Genomic DNA, 15,351 nt, shown 5'->3' with positions numbered 1-15,351 from the left:
ACATTGCTTCATCCCGCTACCCTACCTTATAATACATTGCTTCATCCCGCTACCCTACCTTATAATACATTGCTTTATCCCCCCTACCCTACCTTATAATACACTGCTTCATCCCCACTACCCTACCTTATAATACATTGCTTTGTCCCCACTACCCCACCTTATAATACACCGCTTCATCCCCGCTACCCCACCTTATAATACACTGCTTCATCCTGCTACCCTACCTTATAATACATTGCTTCATCCCGCTACCCTACCTTATAATACATTGCTTCATCCCGCTACCCTACCTTATAATACATTGCTTTATCCCCCCTACCCTACCTTATAATACACTGCTTCATCCCCACTACCCTACCTTATAATACACTGCTTCATCCCCGCTACCCCACCTTATAATACACTGCTTCATCCCCACTACCCTACCTTATAATACATTGCTTTGTCCCCACTACCTCACCTTATAATACACTGCTTCATCCCCGCTACCCCACCTTATAATACACCGCTTCATCCCCGCTACCCCACCTTATAATACACTGCTTCATCCCCGCTACTCCACCTTATAATACACCGCTTCATCCCCGCTACCCCACTTTATAATACACTGCTTCATCCCCCCTACCCCACCTTATAATACACCGCTTCATCCCCGCTACCCCACCTTATAATACACCGATTCATCCCCGCTACCCCACCTTATAATACACTGCTTCATCCCGCTACCCTACCTTATAATACATTGCTTCATCCCCCCTACCCCACCTTATAATACACCGCTTCATCCCCCCTACCCCACCTTATAATACACTGCTTCATCCCCACTACCCCACCTTATAATACACCTCTTCATCCCCGCTACCCCACCTCATAATACACCGCTTCATCCCCGCTACCCCACCTTATAATACACCTCTTCATCCCCGCTACCTCACCTTATAATACACTGCTTCATCCCCGCAACCCCACCTTATAATACACCGCTTCATCCCTGCTACCCCACCTTATAATACACTGATTTATCCCCGCTACCTCACCTTATAATACACTGCTTCATCCCCGCAACCCCAGCTTATAATACACCGCTTCATCCCCGCTACCCCACCTTATAATACACCGCTTCATCCCCGCTACCCCACCTTATAATACACTGCTTCATCCCCGCTATCCCACCTTATAATACACTGCTTCATCCCCGCTACCCCACCTTATAATACACTGCTTCATCCCGCTACCCTACCTTATAATACATTGCTTTATCCCCCCTACCCCACCTTATAATACATTGCTTCATCCCGCTACCCCACCTTATAATACACCGCTTCATCCCCGCTACCCCACCTTATAATACACCGCTTCATCCCCGCTACCCCACCTTATAATACACTGCTTCATCCCGCTACCCTACCTTATAATACATTGCTTTGTCCCCACTACCTCACCTTATAATACACTGCTTCATCCCCGCTACCCCACCTTATAATACACCGCTTCATCCCCGCTACCCCACCTTATAATACACTGCTTCATCCCGCTACCCTACCTTATAATACACCGCTTCATCCCCGCTACCCCACTTTATAATACACTGCTTCATCCCCGCTACCCCACCTTATAATACATTGCTTCATCCCCCCTACCCCACCTTATAATACACCGCTTCATCCCCGCTACCCCACCTTATAATACACTGCTTCATCCTGCTACCCTACCTTATAATACATTGCTTCATCCCGCTACCCTACCTTATAATACATTGCTTCATCCCGCTACCCTACCTTATAATACATTGCTTTATCCCCCCTACCCTACCTTATAATACACTGCTTCATCCCCACTACCCTACCTTATAATACATTGCTTTGTCCCCACTACCTCACCTTATAATACACTGCTTCATCCCCGCTACCCCACCTTATAATACACTGCTTCATCCCCACTACCCTACCTTATAATACATTGCTTTGTCCCCACTACCTCACCTTATAATACACTGCTTCATCCCCGCTACCCCACCTTATAATACACCGCTTCATCCCCGCTACCCCACCTTATAATACACTGCTTCTTCCCCGCTACTCCACCTTATAATACACCGCTTCATCCCCGCTACCCCACTTTATAATACACTGCTTCATCCCCCCTACCCCACCTTATAATACACCGCTTCATCCCCGCTACCCCACCTTATAATACACCGATTCATCCCCGCTACCCCACCTTATAATACACTGCTTCATCCCGCTACCCTACCTTATAATACATTGCTTCATCCCCCCTACCCCACCTTATAATACACCGCTTCATCCCCCCTACCCCACCTTATAATACACCGCTTCATCCCCACTACCCCACCTTATAATACACCGCTTCATCCCCTCTACCCCACCTCATAATACACCGCTTCATCCCCGCTACCCCACCTTATAATACACCTCTTCATCCCCGCTACCTCACCTTATAATACACTGCTTCATCCCCGCAACCCCACCTTATAATACACCGCTTCATCCCCGCTACCCCACCTTATAATACACCGCTTCATCCCCGCTACCCCACCTTATAATACACTGCTTCATCCCCGCTACCCCACCTTATAATACACCGCTTCATCCCCGCTACCCCACCTTATAATACACCGCTTCATCCCCGCTACCCCACCTTATAATACACCGCTTCATCCCCGCTACCCCACCTTATAATACACTGCTTCATCCCGCTACCCTACCTTATAATACACCGCTTCATCCCCGCTACCCTACCTTATAATACACCGCTTCATCCCCGCTACCCCACCTTATAGTGCACCGCTTCATCCCCACTACCCCACCTTATAATACACTGCTTCATCCCCGCTACCCCACCTTATAATACACCGCTTCATCCCCGCAACCCCACCTTATAATACACCGCTTCATCCCCGCTACCCCACCTTATAATACACCGCTTCATCCCCGCTACCCCACCTTATAATACACTGCTTCATCCCCGCTACCCCACCTTATAATACACCGCTTCATCCCCGCTACCCCACCTTATAATACACTGCTTCATCCCCGCTACCCTACCTTATAATACACCGCTTCATCCCGCTACCCTACCTTATAATACATTGCTTTATCCCCCCTACCCCACCTTATAATACATTGCTTCATCCCGCTACCCCACCTTATAATACACCGCTTCATCCCCGCTACCCTACCTTATAATACATTGCTTTGTCCCCACTACCTCACCTTATAATACACTGCTTCATCCCCGCTACCCCACCTTATAATACACCGCTTCATCCCCGCTACCCCACCTTATAATACACTGCTTCATCCCCGCTACCCCACCTTATAATACACTGCTTCATCCCGCTACCCTACCTTATAATACACCGCTTCATCCCCGCTACCCCACTTTATAATACACTGCTTCATCCCCGCTACCCCACCTTATAATACATTGCTTCATCCCCCCTACCCCACCTTATAATACACCGCTTCATCCCCGCTACCCCACCTTATAATACACCGATTCATCCCCGCTACCCCACCTTATAATACACTGCTTCATCCCGCTACCCTACCTTATAATACATTGCTTTATCCCCCCTACCCCACCTTATAATACATTGCTTCATCCCCCCTACCCCACCTTATAATACACCGCTTCATCCCCACTACCCCACCTTATAATACACCTCTTCATCCCCGCTACCCCACCTTATAATACACCGCTTCATCCCCGCTACCCCACCTTATAATACACTGCTTCATCCCCGCTACCCCACCTTATAATACACCTCTTCATCCCCGCTACCTCACCTTATAATACATTGCTTCATCCCCGCTACCCCACCTTATAATACACCGCTTCATCCCCGCTACCTCACCTTATAATACATTGCTTCATCCCCGCTACCCCACCTTATAATACACCGCTTCATCCCCGCTACCTCACCTTATAATACACCGCTTCATCCCCACTACCCCACCTTATAATACACCTCTTCATCCACGCTACCCCACCTTATAATACACCGCTTCATTCCCGCTACCCCACCTTATAATACACTGCTTCATCCCCGCTACCCCACCTTATAATACACCTCTTCATCCCCGCTACCCCACCTTATAATACACCGCTTCATCCCCGCTACCCCACCTTATAATACACTGCTTCATCCCCGCTACCCCACCTTATAATACACCTCTTCATCCCTGCTACCTCACCTTATAATACATTGCTTCATCCCCGCTATCCCACCTTATAATACACCGCTTCATCCCCGCTACCCCACCTTATAATACACCGCTTCATTCCCGCTACCCCACCTTATAATACACCGCTTCATCCCCGCTACCCCACCTTATAATACACCGCTTCATTCCCGCTACCCCACCTTATAATACACCGCTTCATCCCCGCTACCTCACCTTATAATACACCGCTTCATCCCCGCTACCCCACCTTATAATACACCGCTTCATCCCCTCTACCCCACCTTATAATACACCTCTTCATCCCCCCTACCCCACCTTATAATACACTGCTGCTCCTCTAGCTGTGAGGATTGTGAAGTTTTTGCCTAAGGGAGGTTTTCACCTTTTCCCGGACGGCAGGCGGTTATAAATAATCAGCTTTATTCAGAGTAGTGCGGTAATCGACCGCAGTGTTCACACGGTATAAATATATAAAAGCAGCATTGTACACAACAACCCGTCAGCGACGTTAAATATCTTATTTACACATAGAAAATGATAGAAAAGTGGTCCAGAACCTCGCACAGAACCTCGGGGCCTCAGCCTGACGACGTCCATTCTCTGGAAGCTCCAGCGCTTCCTGTGAATGCTTCAGACTAGAATGGTCCGGTCAGTGGCCCCGGACTGGAAATAAATAGGAAGCCCAAATGTGATTGTGTCCAGGAGCGTTAGACGTAAACATGGCGGTCTGCTTCTACAAGGCGTGATAAAGGGAGCTGTCCGTAGCAGGGGAGGGAATGCTGATGCATGGCTCACTCAGTGGCTCCCCCTGGAGGGCAGAGCATGGACTGTCTTCAGAACCACTCTCCAGTGCAGGCACTATAGGGCAGTGTGGACTTTCTGTAGAGATTCTCTCCACTATGCTGGAAAGGCAGTCCAAACTGGAGACGACAGAGATCTTCCGTGTATCTGTGGGGAGAGAAGACACCGGGTAAGAGAGAATAGCACCAAACCATTGGCTTACAGGACCATTGGCTTACCGTTGGCTTACAGGAATAAGCCAACGGTAGAAACTGCCGGCGGTATCTACAGGAAGAAGACATCAGTGAAAACTGCCGGCGGTATCTACAGGAAGAAAACATCAGTAAAAACTGCCGGCGGTATCTACAGGAAGAAGACATCAGTGAAAACTGCCGGCGGTATCTACAGGAAGAAGACATCAGTGAAAACTGCCGGCGGTATCTACAGGAAGAAGCCAACGGTGAAAACTGCCGGCAGTATCTGCTCACTTCACCATATTCTGATTCAATGGCGATTTATCTCTCTGCAGATAATTCAAAAGTATTTCTCTGAAGTCTTTAATGGGACAAACAGGTTACATGTGTAAAGTGCCAGTGTTCTGTTCCAAATGTCACTGGATGATAGATAGATAGATAGATAGATAGATAGATAGATAGATAGATAGATAGATAGATAGATAGATAGATAGATAGATAGATACTGTAGAGGCATGCAAATGTTTGAGCACCCCTGGTCACAATTCCTGTGAACAGTTCAGCATGCTGAAGATGAAATGATCTTCCACAAGGGAAAGGGCCTGAAGCAAAACTTTGGGCCCCCTGCATGGTTAGTACCTAGTAGCACCCCCTTTGGCGAATAGCACAGCTGGGGAGGAGAAAGAGAGACTATCCATATTGCTGGGGGAAGAGGAAGAGAGACTATCCATACTGCTGGGGGAGAAGGAAGAGAGACTATCCATACTGCTGGGGGAGGAGGAAGAGAGACTATCCATACTGCTGGGGGAGGAGGAAGAGAGGCTATCTATACTGCTGGGGGAAGAGGAAGAGAGACTGTCTAAACTGCTGGGGGAGGAGTAAGAGAGACTATCCATACTGCTGGGGAGAAGGAAGAGATACTATCCATACTGCTGGGGGAGGAGGAAGAGAGACTATCCATACTGCTGGGGGAGGAGGAAGAGAGACTGTCCATACTGCTGGGGAGGAGGAAAAGAGACTATCCATACTGCTGGGGGAGGAGGAAGAGAGACTATCCGTACTGCTGGGGGAGGAGGAAGAGAGACTATCCATACTGCTGGGGGAAGAGAAAGAGAGACTATCCATACTGCTGGGGAGGAGGAAAAGAGACTATCCATACTGCTGGGAGAGGAGGAAGAGAGACTATCCATACTGCTGGGGGTGGATAAATAGAGACTATCCATACTGCTGGGGAGGAGGAAGAGAGACTATCCATACTGCTGGGGGAGAAGGAAGAGAGACTATCCATACCGCTGGGGGTGGATAAATAGAGACTATCCATACTGCTGCGGGTGGATAAACAGAGACTATCCATACTGCTGGGAGAGGAGAAATAGAGACTCTCCATACTGCTGGGGGAGGAGAAATAGAGACTATCCATACTGCTGGGGGAAGAGGAAGAGAGACTATCCATACTGCTGGGGGAGGAGGAAGTGAAACTATCTATACTGCTGGGGGAAAAGGAAGAGAGACTCTCCATACTGCTGGGGGAAGAGGAAGAGAGACTATCCATACTGCTGGGGGAAGAGGAAGAAAGACTATCCATACTGCTGGGGAGGAGGAAGAGAGACTATCCATACTGCTGGGGGAGGAGGAAGAGAGACTATACATACTGCTGGGGGAAGAGGAAGAAAGACTATCCATACTGCTGGGGAGGAGGAAGAGAGACTATCCATACTGCTGGGGGAGGAGGAAGAGAGACTATACATACTGCTGGGGGAAGAGGAAGAGAGACTATACATACTTCTGGGGGAAGAGGAAGAGAGACTATCCATACTGCTGGGGGAGGAGGAAGAGAGAATATCCATACTGCTAGGGGAGGAGGAAGAGAGACTATCCATAATGCTGGGAGAGCAGAAAGAGAGACTATCCATACTCCTGGGGGAAGAAGAAGATATTCTTTTTATACTGCTGGAGGAGGAGGAAGAGAGACTATCCATACTGCTGGGGAGGAGGAAGAGAGACTATCCATACTGCTGGGGGAGGAGGAAGAGAGACTATCCATACTGCTGGGGGAGGATGAAGAGAGACTATCCATACTGATGGGGTGGAGGAAGAGAGACTATCCATACTGCTGGGGGAGGAGGAAGAGAGACTATCCATACTGCTGGGGGAAGAGGAGAACACAGCGGCCATAGCAGCACAATATATTACTACCTGCCATAGAGTGAGAGGAGCCTGATATACCATGGACTACTATATCCCCACCATGGATGTGTCCCCATCCCACACAAAATGTATTTAGTCCTACCAATAAAGCTTATTTGAATTTGATATGATATAGATAGAATGTTACATGCTGCAATACTCACCATTTGATACTTGGGAGTAGTAATCTTTATGGAAGTTGTTCCTCCTCTGGGTGTTACTGGGAGCTCGATTGTATTCCACCTGTGAACAAGCAAAGGTTTCATGTACATCTGCACTGATAGAACCAGGTAACAATGTAACATCTGCACTGATAGAACCAGGTAACAATGTAACATCTGCACTGACAGAACCAGGTAACAAAGTAACATCTGCACTAACAGAACTGGGTAACAATGTAACATCTGCACTGACAGAACCAGGTAACAATGTAACATCTGCACTGACAGAACTGGATAACAATGTAACATCTGCACTGATAGAACCAGGTAACAAAGTAACATCTGCACTAACAGAACCAGGTAACAATGTAACATCTGCACTGATAGAACCAGGTAACAATGTAACATCTGCACTGATAGAACCAGGTAACAATGTGACATCTGCACTGATAGAACCAGGTAACAATGTGACATCTGCACTGATAGAACCAGGTAACAATGTAACATCTGCACTGACAGAACCAGGTAACAATGTAACATCTGCACTGATAGAACCAGGTAACAATGTGACATCTGGACTGACAGAACCAGGTAACAATGTAACATCTGCACTGACATAACCAGGTAACAATGTAACATCTGCACTGACAGAACCGGGTAACAATGTAACATCTGCACTTGTAACATCTGCATTGATAGAATCAGGTAACTGTAACATCTTGGCTGACGCCCAAGACCTACTGTGCCGTCCGAGCAGTTTGACCGCGGGCTGGAGGCCTCCGAGTCCCCACTGTCGGGCTCTCTGTGGTAAGGGTCCTCTTGCCCCCGGAGTAGGCTCTGCAGACTTTCGATGTAGTGGATGGCGTTGCGCAGGATCTCCACCTTGGGCAGCCTCTGGTTCGGATTACTGGATGTGTACTTTTTCAGGGTCTCGAAGGCCTCATTGACTTTGCCGAGTCGCCTCCGCTCCCTCATGGTGGCCGCCTTTCTGCGGTCCGAAGTGGTGGTCTTCCTCTTACAAGCCTTACAAGCCCACAGCAGACATCTGCCGGCCTGGTGGTGGCTGCTGGGGGCCCGGATGTGCTCATCTTCTGCATGGTGCAGGTGGTCCTCAGGAACCAGCCGGGGGTCCAGGTCCTCAAAGAACCTCATGTCTGCGGTGCTGAAGCAGGGGTCATCATAGAAGTCCTCAGTTGCTGAGAAGGAGCAGAGGGAGCCGTCCACCTGGATCTCCATGTCCCGGAGAGGAGGTGACAGCAAGTCCATGGAGGTCACTGGAGAAGAAGCAGCGTCCTAGAGCAGAGTTCCCCCCCTCCTGCACAGGAGAACCCTGAGACAAGGGGGTAAGGAAGTGTCCTGGAGAAGAAGCAGAGGTCCTGACCAGATTCCTCTCCTTCACTAGAGACAACGGGGTAAGGAAGGGTCTTGGAGAAGAAGCAGAGGTCCTGACCAGATCCCCTCCTGCACAGGAGAACCCTGCGACAAGAAGTAAGGAAGGGTCCTGGAGAAGAAGCAGAGGTCCTGACCAGATCCCCCTCCTTCACTAGAGACAAGGGGGTAAGGAAGGGTCCTGGAGAAGAAGCAGAAGTCCTGACTAGATCCCCCTCCTGCACAGGAGAACCCTGAGACAAGAGGTAAGGAAGGGTCCTGGAGAAGAAGCAGAGTCCTGGGGCAAAAGTCCTGACCAGATCCTCCTCCTGCACAGGAGAACCCTTAAACAAGGGTGTAAGAAAGGGTCCTGAGAAGAAGCAGAGTCCTGGGGCAGAGGTCTTGACCAGATCCCCCTCCTGCACATGAGCTGTCATTTATGTGTGAATGGGAGACTCTGGAAACCTCTCTCTTCACACTTGTCCAGGGGTCAGCCAATCAGCGGTCACATCATGAGGAGGTGTGGTCCCAGGGCGAAAGGAAACTTCTCTGATTTGTGGACAATTTAATTCCCAAGTTAGGAAGTGGGGTTCCCATGCTGTTTTAAGCTTGGGAGCCCTTGACTGAGGTGCAGGGAAGAGGAGAAAGGGTTAATAGTTGCAGGGGAAGTGCTTTCTGGCCAAGCGTGCCACCAGGGGATATATAAAGGGTTAACTTTCTCTTCGTGTGCGCTGGACCCCAGGAGACTTGTGGTCTGCACCAGGTGATACTTTGCTGGCGCTCCAGCAGGAGAAAATTGCCAGGGAAGGTTCGTCATGGTTAGTCCCCTGCTGTCCGATAGTGCCCCGGGGAGCTCTGCGTCCCTCAGGTGGCTACTTCATCCATGACCCCCCCCCCCGACCCGTTTAGGCCCCTTTCACACTAGAGAGTTTTCCGCGCGGGTATGATGTGTAAAGTGACCGTATTGCACCCATTCATTTCAATGAGTCTCTGTATATGTACACATTCTTTTTTTCACGCATCATTTCTGCGTTGTGTAAGAATCGCAGCATGTTCTATATTCTGCATGTTTCACGCAGCCCTGGCCCCATAGAAGTGAATGGGGCTTCAGTGAAAAACGCATTGCGTCCAGATGTAATCCGGATTCGATGGTTGATAAGAATTTTTTTTTCACGTGCATGAAAAACGCATCAAAACGGATTGCAGCGGTGCGGAAAAAACTGAACGCAATCGCAGACAAAAATGACTGAACTTGATTGCAAAATGGTGCGAGTTTCACTGAACGCACCCTGAGCCAATCCGTATCGTTCATGTGAAAGAGGCCTTGTCCCCTTCCCCTGTCAAGCACAGCCGTTCTCAGTCCAGAGCAGGGTGTGTTGGATGGGGGTCAGCTGCACAGCCGTGTGCAGCTGACCCCCATCCAACACACCCTGCGCCAGCAGCGCCTCACGCTGATTCCATCTCCAGGCCTCCTACAGGTGTTTATGGCGGCAGCACTAACACGGCAGTCCTGCTACCCACAGCAGCGCTTATACAGCCCCCTGAGGTGTGAATCCGCCTGTTAGCCGCCTGTAGCTGGAAGACTAGCCAGGTGGTTTGGTCAATGTGCAGTAGCTGAAACTGCCCCCCTTCTCCTCAGCACCTTGCTTCTGCTCCCCCTTCTCCTCAGCACCTTGCTTCTGCTCCTCCTTCTCATCAGCACCTTGCTTCTGCTCCCCCTTCTCCCCAGCACCTTGCTTCTGCTCCTCCTTCTCATCAGCACCTTGCTTCTGCTCCCCCTGCTCCTCAGCACCTTGCTTCTGCTCCTCCTTCTCATCAGCACCTTGCTTCTGCTCCCCCTTCTCCCCAGCACCTTGCTTCTGCTCCCCCTTCTCCCCAGCACCTTGCTTCTGCTCCCCCTTCTCCCCAGCACCTTGCTCCTTGCTTCTTCTCCTCAGCACCTTGCTTTTGCTCTTCAGCACCTTGCTTCTGCTCCCCCTTCTCCCCAGCACCTTGCTCCTGCTCCTCAGCACCTTGCTTCTGCTCCCCCTCCTCCCCAGCACCTTGCTTCTGCTCCTCCTTCTCCTCAGCACCTTGCTTTTGCTCTTCAGCACCTTGCTTCTGCTCCCCCTTCTCCCCAGCACCTTGCTCCTGCTCCTTAGCACCTTGCTTCTGCTCCCCCTTCTCCTCAGCACCTTGCTTCTGCTCCCTCTTCTCAGCACCTTGCTTCTGCTCCCCCTTCTCCCCAGCACTTTGCTTCTGCTCCCCCTTCTCCCCAGCACCTTGCTTCTGCTCCCCCTACTCTTCAGCACCTTGCTTCTGCTCCCCTTTCTCCCCAGCACCTTGCTTCTGCTCCCCCTCCTCAGCACCTTGTTTCTGCTCCCCCTTCTCTTCAGCACCTTGCTTATGCTCCCCCTTCTTCCCAGCACCTTGCTTTTGCTCTCCCTCCTCCCCAGCACCTTGCTTCTGCTCCCCTTTCTACCCAGCACCTTGCTTCTGCTCCTCCTTCTCATCAGCACCTTGTTCTGCTCCCCCTTCTCCTCAGCACCTTGCTTCTGCTCCCCCTTCTCTTCAGCACCTTGCTTCTGCTCCCCCTTCTCCCCAGCACCTTGCTTCTGCTCCCCCTTCTCCCCAGTACCTTGCTTCTGCTCCCCCTTCTCCCCAGCACCTTGCTTCTGCTCACCCTCCTCCTCAGCACCTTGCTTCTGCTCCCCCTCCTCAGCACCTTGCTTATGCTCCCCCTCCTCCCCAGCACCTTGCTTCTGCTCCCCCTTCTCCCCAGCACCTTGCTTCTGCTGCTCCTTCTCCCCATCACCTTGCTTCTGCTCCCCCTCCCCAGCACCTTGCTTCTGCTCCCCCTTCTCCCCAGCACCTTGCTTCTGCTCCCCCTTCTCCCCAGTACCTTGCTTCTGCTCACCCTCCTCCTCAGCACCTTGCTTCTGCTCCCCCTTCTACCCAGCACCTTGCTTCTGCTCCCCCTCCTCAGCACCTTTCTTCTGCTCCCCCTTCTCCTCAGTACCTTGCTTCTGCTCCCCCTTCTCCTCAGCACCTTGCTTCTGCTCCCCCTTCTCCCCAGCACCTTGCTTCTGCTCCTCCTTCTCCCCAGCACCTTGCTTCTGCTCCCCCTTCTCCCCAGTACCTTGCTTCTGCTCACCCTCCTCCTCAGCACCTTGCTTCTGCTCCCCCTCCTCAGCACCTTGCTTATGCTCCCCCTTCTCCCCAGCACCTTGCTTCTGCTGCTCCTTCTCCCCATCACCTTGCTTCTGCTCCCCCTCCCCAGCACCTTGCTTCTGCTCCCCCTCCTCCTCAGCACCTTGCTTCTGCTCCCCCTTCTCCCCAGCACCTTGCTTCTGCTCCCCCTCCTCCTCAGCACCTTGCTTCTGCCCCTCAGCACCTTACTTCTGCTTCCCCTGCTCCCCAGCACCTTGCTTTTGCTCCCCCTATTCCTTAAGCACCTTGCTTCTGCTCCCCCTTCTCCTCGGCACCTTGCTTCTGCTTCCCCTTCTCAGCACCTTGCTTCTTCTCCTCAGCACTTTGATTTTGCTCCTCAGCACCTTACTTCTGCTTCCCCTTCTCCTCAGCACCTTGCTTCTGCTCCTCCTTCTCCTCAGCACCTTGCTTCTGCTCCTCCTTCTCCTCAGCACCTTGCCTTTGCTCCTCCTTCTCCTCAGCACCTTGCTTCTGCTCCCCCTCCTCAGCATCTTGCTTCTGCTCCTCCTTCCCAGCACCTTGCTTCTGCTCCCAAGCAACTTGCTTCTGCTCCCCCTCCTCAGCACCTTGCTTCTGCTCCCCCTGCTCCTCGGCACCTTGCTTCTGCTCCCCCTTCTCCCCAGCACCTTGCTTCTGCTCCTCCTTCTCCTCAGCACCTTGCTTCTGCTCCTCTTTCTCCTCAGCACCTTGCTTCTGCTCCCCCTCCTCCTCAGCACCTTGCTTCTGCTCCCCCTTCTCTTCAGCACCTTGCTTCTGCTCCCCCTTCTCCCCAGCACCTTGCTTCTGCCCCTCAGCACCTTGCTTCTGCTTCCCCTGCTCCCCAGCACCTTGCTTTTGCTCCCCCTTCTCAGCAACTTGCTTCTTCTCCTCAGCACTTTGATTTTGCTCCTCAGCACCTTACTTCTGCTTCCCCTTCTCCTCAGCACCTTGCTTCTGCTCCTCCTTCTCCTTAGCACCTTGCCTTTGCTCCTCCTTCTCCTCAGCACCTTGCCTTTGCTTCTCCTTCTCCTCAGCACCTTTCTTCTGCTTCCCCTTCTCCTCAGCACCTTGCTTCTGCTCCTCCTTCTCCTTAGCACCTTGCCTTTGCTCCTCCTTCTCCTCAGCACCTTGCTTCTGCTCCCCCTTCTCCTCAGCACCTTGCCTTTGCTTCTCCTTCTCCTCAGCACCTTGCTACTGGCTCCCCCTCCTCAGCATCTTGCTTCTGCTCCTCCTTCCCAGCACCTTGCTTCTGCTCCCAAGCAACTTGCTTCTGCTCCCCCTCCTCAGCACCTTGCTTCTGCTCCCCCTGCTCCTCAGCACCTTGCTTCTGCTCCCCCTGCTCCTCAGCACCTTGCTTCTGCTCCCCCTTCTCCCCAGCACCTTGCTTCTGCTCCTCTTTCTCCTCAGCACCTTGCTTCTGCTCCCCCTTCTCCTCAGTACCTTGCTTCTGCTCCCCCTTCTCCTCAGCACCTTGCCTTTGCTCCTCCTTCTCCTCAGCATCTTGCTTCTGCTCCTCCTTCCCAGCACCTTGCTTCTGCTCCCAAGCAACTTGCTTCTGCTCCCCCTCCTCAGCACCTTGCTTCTGCTCCCCCTGCTCCTCAGCACCTTGCTTCTGCTCCTCCTTCTCCTCAGCACCTTGCTTCTGCTCCTCTTTCTCCTCAGCACCTTGCTTCTGCTCCCCCTTCTCCTCAGCACCTTGCTTCTGCTCCCCCTCCTCCTCAGCACCTTGCTTCTGCTCCTCTTTCTCCTCAGCACCTTGCTTCTGCTCCCCCTTCTCCTCAGCACCTTGCTTCTGCTCCCCTTTCTCCCCAGCACCTTGCTTCTGCCCCTCAGCACCTTACTTCTGCTTCCCCTGCTCCCCAGCACCTTGCTTTTGCTCCCCCTATTCCTTAAGCACCTTGCTTCTGCTTCCCCTTCTCAGCACCTTGCTTCTTCTCCTCAGCACTTTGATTTTGCTCCTCAGCACCTTACTTCTGCCTTCCCTTCTCCTCAGCACCTTGCTTCTGCCCCTCCTTCTCCTCAGCACCTTGCCTTTGCTCCTCCTTCTCCTCAGCACCTTGCTTCTGCTCCCCCTTCTCCTCAGCACCTTGCCTTTGCTTCTCCTTCTCCTCAGCACCTTGCTACTGCTCCCCCTCCTCAGCATCTTGCTTTTTCTCCTCCTTCCCAGCACCTTGCTTCTGCTCCTCCTTCTCCTCAGCACCTTGCTTCTGCTCCCCCTCCTCAGCATCTTGCTTCTGCTCCTCCTTCCCAGCACCTTGCTTCTGCTCCCAAGCAACTTGCTTCTGCTCCCCCTCCTCAGCACCTTGCTTCTGCTCCCCCTGCTCCTCAGCACCTTGCTTCTGCTCCCTCTTCTCACCAGCACCTTGCTTCTGCTCCTCCTTCTCCTCAGCACCTTGCTTCTGCTCCTCTTTCTCCCCAGCACCTTGCTTCTGCTCCTCTTTCTCCTCAGCACCTTGCTTCTGCTCCCTCTGCTCCTCAGCACCTTGCTTCTGCTCCTCCTTCTCCTCAGCACCTTGCTTCTGCTCCTCTTTCTCCTCAGCACCTTGCTTCTGCTCCCCCTCCTCCTCAGCACCTTGCTTCTGCTCCCCCTTCTCCTCAGCACCTTGCTTCTGCCCCCCCCCCCCCCTCCTCAGCACCTTGCTTCTGCTCCCCTTTCTCCCCAGCACCTTGCTTCTGCTCCTCAGCACCTTGCTTCTGCTCCTCTTTCTCCTCAGCACCTTGCTTCTGCTCCCCCTCCTCCTCAGCACCTTGCTTCTGCTCCCCCTCCTCCTCAGCACCTTGCTTCTGCTCCCCCTCCTCCTCAGCACCTTGCTTCTGCTCCCCTTTCTCCCCAGCACCTTGCTTCTGCTCCTCAGCACCTTGCTTCTGCTCCTCTTTCTCCTCAGCACTTTGCTTCTGCTCCCCCTCCTCCTCAGCACCTTGCTTCTGCTCCCCCTCCTCCTCAGCACCTTGCTTCTGCTCCCCCTCCTCCTCAGCACCTTGCTTCTGCTCCCCTTTCTCCCCAGCACCTTGCTTCTGCTCCTCAGCACCTTGCTTCTGCTCCCCCTCCTCCTCAGCACCTTGCTTCTGCTCCTCAGCACCTTGCTTCTGCTCCTCTTTCTCCTCAGCACCTTGCTTCTGCTCCCCCTCCTACTCAGCACCTTGCTTCTGTTCCCCCTTTTCCTCAGCACCTTTCTTCTGCTCCTCCTTCTCCTCAGCACCTTGCTTCTGCTCCTTCTCCCCAGCACTTTTCTTCTGCTCCTTCTCCTTAGCACCTTGGTTCTGCTGCCCCTTCTCCTC

At 52.2% G+C, this 15,351-nt stretch overlaps 1 protein-coding gene across 1 annotated transcript; it reads right to left on the bottom strand.

The window, feature by feature from the left end:
* Nucleotides 1-4,627: 4,627 nt before the first annotated feature.
* Nucleotides 4,628-8,835, bottom strand: MYOD1 (myogenic differentiation 1). The gene is made up of 3 exons (XM_040410511.1): nt 8,278-8,835; nt 7,540-7,618; nt 4,628-5,162 (listed from the first exon to the last, which is right to left on the bottom strand). Exons 1-3 carry the CDS (start codon nt 8,800-8,802, stop codon nt 4,948-4,950), a joined length of 819 nt encoding a protein of 272 aa, XP_040266445.1. The 5' UTR covers nt 8,803-8,835; the 3' UTR covers nt 4,628-4,947.
* Nucleotides 8,836-15,351: the final 6,516 nt, after the last annotated feature.

Source organism: Bufo bufo, chromosome 10 (genome assembly GCF_905171765.1).
Source record: "Bufo bufo chromosome 10, aBufBuf1.1, whole genome shotgun sequence".
In the NCBI taxonomy this organism is placed as follows: Eukaryota; Metazoa; Chordata; class Amphibia; order Anura; family Bufonidae; genus Bufo; species Bufo bufo.
The sequence above is the reverse complement of the archived record's forward strand: the minus strand, read 5'-3'. Positions and strand labels throughout refer to the sequence as shown.